The sequence below is a fragment of the Boleophthalmus pectinirostris genome, unplaced genomic scaffold, assembly GCF_026225935.1.
Source record: "Boleophthalmus pectinirostris isolate CB_2022bp ecotype Guang Dong unplaced genomic scaffold, ASM2622593v1 HiC_scaffold_6, whole genome shotgun sequence".
Lineage (NCBI taxonomy): Eukaryota > Metazoa > Chordata > Actinopteri > Gobiiformes > Gobiidae > Boleophthalmus > Boleophthalmus pectinirostris.
The window spans coordinates 42,184,315-42,191,814 of NW_026571447.1; the positions used below are offsets into that span (position 1 = coordinate 42,184,315).

General features: G+C 51.0%; 2 protein-coding genes across 2 annotated transcripts in view; one reads left to right on the forward strand and one right to left on the reverse strand.

Moving 5' to 3' along the window:
- The window catches only part of LOC110168827 (uncharacterized), a 10,684-nt gene extending 6,521 nt beyond the window's left edge, over positions 1-4,163 (reverse strand). Inside the window, exons 1-4 of the mRNA XM_020934316.2 lie at positions 4,113-4,163; positions 3,119-3,182; positions 1,588-2,195; positions 645-1,152 (exon numbers count right to left, since the gene is read on the reverse strand). Of these exons, the coding sequence (XP_020789975.2) occupies positions 645-1,152; positions 1,588-2,195; positions 3,119-3,182; positions 4,113-4,163 (1,231 nt within the window). The remainder of the gene's footprint in view (positions 1-644; positions 1,153-1,587; positions 2,196-3,118; positions 3,183-4,112) is intronic.
- A 2,373-nt stretch (positions 4,164-6,536) lies between these two features.
- Positions 6,537-7,500, forward strand: part of LOC110168825 (synaptotagmin-11) — a 19,108-nt gene continuing 18,144 nt past the window's right edge. The window contains exon 1 of the mRNA XM_020934315.2: positions 6,537-6,613. Coding sequence (XP_020789974.1) covers positions 6,580-6,613 — 34 coding nt within the window. The 5' untranslated portion in view covers positions 6,537-6,579. The remainder of the gene's footprint in view (positions 6,614-7,500) is intronic.

Below are 7,500 nucleotides of genomic sequence, written 5' to 3' on the forward strand. Positions count from 1 at the left end.
TAGTCCTGGTCTAGTCCTGGTCTAGTCCTGGTCTAGTCCTGGTTTAGTCCTGGTCTAGTCCTGGTCTAGTCCTGGTTTAGTCCTGGTTTAGTCCTGGTCTAGTCCTGGTCTGGTCCTGGTCTAGTCCTGGTCTAGTCCTGGTTTAGTCCTTTAGTCCTGGTTTAGTCCTGGTCTAGTCCTGGTCTAGTCCTGGGTTTAGTCCTGGTTAGTCCTGGTTTAGTCCTGGTCCTAGTCCTAGTCCTGTCTAGTCCTGGTTTAGTCCTGGTCCTAGTCCTGGTCTAGTCCTGGTTAGTCCTGGTCTAGTCCTGGTCTAGTCCTGGTTTAGTCCTGGTTCTAGTCCTGGTCTAGTCTGGTCTTAGTCCTGGTCTAGTCCTGGTTTAGTCCCTGGTCTAGTCCTGGTCTAGTCTGGTTTAGTCCTGGTTTAGTCCTGGTCTAGTCCTGGTCTGGTCCTGGTCTGGTCCTGGTCTGGTCCTGGTCTAGTCCTGGTCTAGTCCTGGTTTAGTCCTGGTCTAGTCCTGGTCTGGTCCTGGTTTAGTCCTGGTCTAGTCCTGGTTTAGTCCTGGTCTAGTCCTGGTCTTGTCCTGGTTAGTCCTGGTTTAGTCCTGTTTTAGTCCTGGTCTAGTCCTGGTCTGGTCCTGGTTCACCTGGGGTCTTGCTGAGGACCACCGCCGGGTTTCCAAACATGGTGCCCGGGGTCTTTTCTCCGATGAACCACACGGCGATGAGCGCCGTCTCGCTCCACACGACGTGCGTCCCGCCGGCGTCCAGGGGGATCTTGGCCCAGCTGTACGAGGTCCCGCCCACACTGCTCCAGGAGGGGGCGGGGCTCACCAGGTCGGCGTTGACGTGCAGGACCGCGGTGGAGTTCGACGGCGCCATGACGACGGCCCAGTTCTGCGCGTCGGCCACGGTGTGGACGGCGAAACACGCGCCGAACTCCTCCACGGGGATGAGGTTCACGAGGAGCCCGGGCCGCTGCAGCAGCACCGGCCCCGGGTCCGACACCGTCACCAGGCTCATGGTCTCCCGGTCCCCGCTGGACGCCCGCAGCAGCTGCACGTCTGCGCTGAACGCCGCCGGGACCATGAACGTCGCACTGACGCCGCGGGACGGCATCAACGGCGTGAAGAGAAGACCACAGGTACAGTTCACCTGGACACGGACCCACAACATCAGTACACACAGTACACACAGTACACACAGTACACACAGTACACACAGTACACTGTACAGAGCACAAAGGGATTCAATATTACTCTACTTGAGTAAAAGTACATTGTTTAAAAATGTACTTTTAAACACTGTCACCTTTGCTTCTCCTTTTACTAATAACTACTGATACTTTTACTCTTCAGTCCTGTTCAATAATCTGTAGAAAGTTCAACTACCTGCTCTAAAAAAGTAAAAGTAAAAAGTACCTCTTTAAAAAGTACTCAAGTAAAGTACAGGAGCTTAAATGTGTACTGCAGTACTTCACTACTTTAACTTTGTGTTTAACACAGATGTAAACTGGCCGTTCTCTTTGTTGGAGCTTCATGTTTTTAGATGTTTTTTGTTTTTGCTTAATTATTCTGATGATGTTTGTACCTGGATGGCGCACGGGTGCCCAAACAGCGCCAGGAACGGAGCCTGGCCGGACACCACCTTCCCCTTCATGGTGTCGTCCACCCACAGCTGCTTCACCTCCCCGGGGCTCAGGTTCACCGACTTCCCGTCCAGAGTGATGTTGTTGTTCTGGTCGTCGTTCACCAGGATGAGTCTGAACTGACTTCGCTCCGTCACCAGGTTGGTCACGTCGATGGAGGGCACGGTGGTCCTCTGGATCTCCGGGATGGGGGGCAGGTGGTACTCCTGTGCCAGCTGCGCCGTGGGCATCAGCACCGCCGTCTGGATGCTGTTGTTTCTGGAGCTCAGGATCTCCACGGAGATGTTCTGGGTGCCTGTGATGGTCACCACTTTGGAAGCGGTGGGGCTCTTGTCCAGCTCCAGCTCCGACGTGATGTTGAAGACCTGAGTCTGGCCGGAGTTCAGTTGGGCGGTGGCGGTGTAGGGGGTGGAGCCGGACGTGGTCACGGTGACGTCGGTGCCGTCGTGCAGAGCCATGGTCCAGATGCTCAGGTAGACGGGAGACGGGTGGTAATACGCCGTGTTCTCCAGAAACGCCGCCACAAACTTCACGCCCACGCTCATGCCCTCTGCAACACAAACACCCTCTGTTCACCTTTGACCTTTGACCTGCTGTAGTGCCCCCCCCCCCGACCCGTCTCTGAGCTGCACTTTATCCTACGGTTGTGTCTACTCCACCTCGTGACATCATCAGGTGATAATCCAGAGGTGACTGGCTCTGACCTGCTCACCTCAGAGACCTCAGGGACATTTCCTCACAACAGATGAGGTTTGTAGAGTGTGTTTGGGGTAGGTCGGGGTGAGTTTGAAGTGTGTTTGGGGTGAGTTTGGAGTGAGTTCGGGGTGAGTTTAAGTGTGTTTGGGGTGTGGTCGGGGTGAGTCGGGTGCATGTTTGGAGTGAGTTTGGAGTGAGTTCAGGGTGAGTCAGGGTGAGTCGGGGGTGTGTTTGGGTGTGTGTTCGGGGTGAGTTCGGGGTGAGTTCGGGGTGAGTCGGGTGTGTGTTCGGGGTGAGTCGGGGGTGTGTTCGGGGTGAGTTTGGGGTGAGTTTGGAGTGAGTTTGGAGTGAGTTTGGGGTGAGTCGGGGGTGAGTTTGGAGTGAGTTTGGGGTGAGTTTAGGGTGAGTTTGGAGTGAGTTTGGGGTGAGTCGGGGGTGAGTTTGGGGTGAGTTTGGAGTGAGTTTGGAGTGAGTTTGGGGTGAGTCGGGGTGAGTTTGGGGTGAGTTTGGTGAGTTTGGAGTGAGTTTGGGGTGAGTTTGGAGTGAGTTTGGAGTGAGTTTGGGGTGAGTCGGGGGTGAGTTTGGAGTGAGTTTGGGGTGAGTTTGGAGTGAGTTTGGAGTGAGTTTGGGGTGAGTTTGGAGTGAGTTTGGGGTGAGTTTGGAGTGAGTTTGTGAGTTTGGGGTGAGTTTGGGGTGAGTTTGGAGTGAGTTTGGGTGAGTTTGGAGTGAGTTTGGAGTGAGTTTGGAGTGAGTTTGGGGTGAGTTTGGGGTGCTTACCTGTGCAGGTGGGGATCAGCAGGAGCAGGAGCAGCTGCAGAAACATGATGGAGCAGGACTTTTCCTAAAACACAGTCACAACTTTTGATTTCAGATTTGACTTAAACTATTTTCGGTGAAATTTATACGATTATTTCATCAAACAAACAGACGAGTCACCGACCCCCCCCCCCCCCCCCCACGTCCCCCCCCCCACCCCACCCCCCCCCCCCCCCACGCTCAGGTCACCCCCCCCACGCTCAGGTCACCCCCCCACACACCACGCTCAGGTCACCCCCCCCCCCCCCACGCTCAGGTCACCCCCCCCCACCCCAGGTCCCCCCCCCACGCTCAGGTCCCCCCCACACACACACACGCTCAGATCCCCCCCCCCCCCCCACGCTCAGGTCACCCCCCCCACGCTCAGGTCACCCCCCCCACGCTCAGGTCGCCCACATCTCTTTACACTTTCTGCTCTAAACGGATCATGAGAGTCAAGTTTAACAGACTCACATTTCTATGATTCATGTTGGAAAAACATTAAAAAAAAATAAAGTTTGTCCCGTCGACAATTAAACCTCAAAGTCGAAACAGCGACATGGAACTGTTTTTAAAAACATAACACGACAAATCTGACAAACTAAACCAGGACTAAACCAGGACTAAACCAGGACTAAACCAGAACTAAACCAGGACTAAACCAGGACTAAACCCAGAACTAAAACAGGACTAAACCAGGACTAAACCAGAACTAAACCAGGACTAAACCAGGTCTAAACCAGGACTAAACCAGAACTAAACCAGAACTAAACCAGGACTAAACCAGGACTAAACCCAGAACTAAAACAGGACTAAACCAGGACTAAACCAGGTCTAAACCAGGACTAAACCAGGACTAAACCAGGACTAAACCAGAACTAAACCAGGACTAAACCAGGACTAAACCAGGTCTAAATAAGGACTAAAGCAGGTCTAGACCAGGTCTAGACCAGGACTGGACCAGGTGTGGTCTTACCGTGGCGCGGGCAGGTCCTGTGTGCTGCTCTGGACTCAGGTGAATCCTCATTTGGAAAGAAACTAATTTGAAATTCAAACCAGGTCCAGATCTGAATCTGGTTTACATAAAACAAATCAGTGAAGGCGCGGTCCAATACAGAACTAAACCAGGACTAAACCAGGACTAAACCAGGACTAAACCAGGACTAAACCAGGACTAAACCAGGACTAAACCAGGACTAAACCAGACTAAACCAGGACAAACTAAACAGGACTAAACCAGGACTAAACCAGGACTAAACCAGGACTAAACCAGGACTAAACCAGGACTAAACCAAGTCCAATACAGAACTAAACCAGGACTAAACCAGGACTAAACCAGGACTAAACCAGGACTAAACCAGGACTAAACCAGATAAACACAGATATAAAACATGTGGGAATAGAAAATAAAGTTCAACCCTTTAATGTGGAAAATCACAGGAGATTATCTACAGAAAAGTGTTTGTTTTTATTTTTATTTTTATTATCGTGGTGGGTTCAGTTTTCATGGTCCTGGCTCCTGGTTTCAATATTCTCCAGTTCAGTTGTTGGACCTGAGTTCGACCCTCAGGAGGTTTAGTCCTGCTCCTGTTCAAGAAAATCACAAACAAAACAGCTCCACACAAGTCGTTTACTCACAACCACCACCACTTTACCAAGAAAACACCTGGGACGTCCTCAGTGTCCTGGTGTGTGTACAAGTACTTTAGTACTCCTGTGTGTACAAGTACTTTAGTACTCCTGTGTGTACTTAGTAACTCCTGTGTGTACATTAGTACAAGTACTTTGTACTCCTGTGTGTACAAGTACTTTAGTATCCTGTGTGTACAAGTACTTTAGTACTCCTGTGTGTACAAGTACTTTAGTACTAGTTAGTACTCCTGTGTGTACAAGTACTTTAGTACTCCTGTGTGTACAAGTACTTTAGTACTCCTGTGTGTACAAGTACTTTAGTACTCCTGTGTGTACAAGTACTTTAGTACTCCTGTGTGTACAAGTACTTTAGTACTCTGTGTGTACTTTAGTACTCCTGTGTGTACAAGTACTTTAGTACTCCTGTGTGTACAAGTACTTTAGTACTCCTGTGTGTACAAGTACTTTAGTACTCCTGTGTGTACAAGTACTTTAGTACTCCTGTGTGCAGAAGTACTTTAGTACTCCTGTGTGTACAAGTACTTTAGTACTCCTGTGTGTACAAGTACTTTAGTACTCCTGTGTGTACAAGTACTTTAGTACTCCTGTGTGTACAAGTACTTTAGTACTCCTGTGTGTACAAGTACTTTAGTACTCCTGTGTGTACAAGTACTTAGTACGTGTGTACTTTGTACTCCTGTGTGTACAAGTACTTTAGTACTCCAGTGTGCAGAAGTACTTCAGTACTCCTGTGTGTAGAAGTACTTTAGTACTCCTGTGTGTAGAAGTACTTTAGTACTCCTGTGTGTAGAAGTACTTTAGTATTTTTTCAATTACAATAACAGAGTGACAGGTGTGATGTTCCAGCTGGAATGAGGCAAATGTGAACATCAACAGGACGATACTGGACAATAAATATATAATATATAAACATGATCTATAACACACACTATAGATAAACACACATACAACATATATAAATATATAAATATATAAATATATCTGGACACACGTGTGAACTCTCACTGACACATGATTCTACACGAGGAAATCGACCGAGTGTTTCAGATAAAATCCAGTTTCTTCTGTAAAACTGAGTGTTTTTAGATTTAATGTTTAAATGTTGTTTAGAGTTAAAACTGATCTGAAATAAAGAGTCTGGATTTATGAAACTGATGAAACTGATGAAACTTTCCACAACAGAACGCACAGTACTCAGTACTCCAGTGTGTACAAGTACTTCTTCCTGTATGTAAAAGTATTTTATTCCCAAGTACAAGGACTGGCGCTGTTCGGCGTGGTGACGTAATGACGCCTCTTCTCTGCTGTGAGCGAGACGCGTCACTCTGACAGTTTACGAAGATTTAAAAATGCACTTTCTAAAACCCGGGCCAAACCAGACCAGAACCAGACCAGAACCAGGACTAAACCAGATCAGAACCAGACTAGAACCAGACCAGAACCAGACTAGAACCAGACTAGAACCAGACTAGAACCAGACTAGAACCAGACTAGAACCAGGACTAGGAGTGATGCCTCTGTCTCCACACACGCTCCTCGCGCCCCATTGTCCGGTCCGTCTGCGCATGCTCCCTGTATCCTCCCGTCTCCATCAGCGAAACAGAGAAACAGAAAGAGCCCGAGTCCCGCGGCGTGTCCCCTGCGCCGCCCGCCCGCTCTCCACACCCGCGACCCCCGCGACTCCCGTGGCCCCGTGATCCGGTCCGACCCGCGGACTCGCCCCGGACCGTCCGCTCTCCGCGTCCCCGTCCCCGTGTCCCCGCGTCCCCGTGTCCGGTCTCACCCACAAAATGGCGGACGTGACGGAGCTGCGGCCCTCGTACGGTGAGTGAGGCCCGGGACCGGAGCGGACACACGGGCTGAACACGGCCCCGCGCCCCCGCCCTGCCCGCTCCGGCTCCGGGGACACGTCCACACGGGACCGGGCTCGGCTCTGGTCCTGGTCTGGTCCCGGTCTGGTCCGTTTTTTTTGGTGATTTACGGTTTAATTGAGGCGCGTTCGTGTCTTGGGCGGAACCGTGTCGTTCTCCGCACTTCACACTGATGTTTACGAACATTTATGAGCTTCTGCTTTTACACCAGAGCGGTTTAGTCCGGGTTTAGTCCGGGTTTAGTCCGGGTTTAGTCCGGGTTTAGTCCGGGTTTAGTCCGGGTTTGTCAGAGTGACTCGACAGGCTGTGGTGGTGCAGGTGCGGGACACGGGGACACGGGGACACGGGGACACGGGGACACGGGGACACGGGGACGCGGGGACAGACACGGACGTGCTTCGTGCTGTAAAATCATCTTTGTCTCGGTTCTTTTTAAACATGTGGTTCGTGTGAGACTCGGATCATCCCGGGAGCCGGGAGCCGGGAGCCGGGAGCCGTGCGGGCAGCGGGGCGTGTGGCCGTGAGAGGCCGAGGATGGCGCGGTCCAGGCGGGGAAGGGCTGACGTCATGTCCCGGCACAAAGACGCGTTCTCCGGCCTCTCCCCCCGGTCCTGGTCCCGGTAGAGTCCACACGTCCCCGTGTCCCCGGGACAGTCCCGGTCCTGAGTCTGTGTCTCTGTCCCACAGTTTTGTCTCAGTTTCTACAGAAATGTCCCAGAGTCTCTGTTTTTGACCTGAACCTGCGACTTTAAAGAGACAAAGAGACATTTGTTTGAGTCAAATACAGAAAATCTGTTTAAAAACCAAAACACAAAGAAACTGTCAGGGTCAGTGACGTTT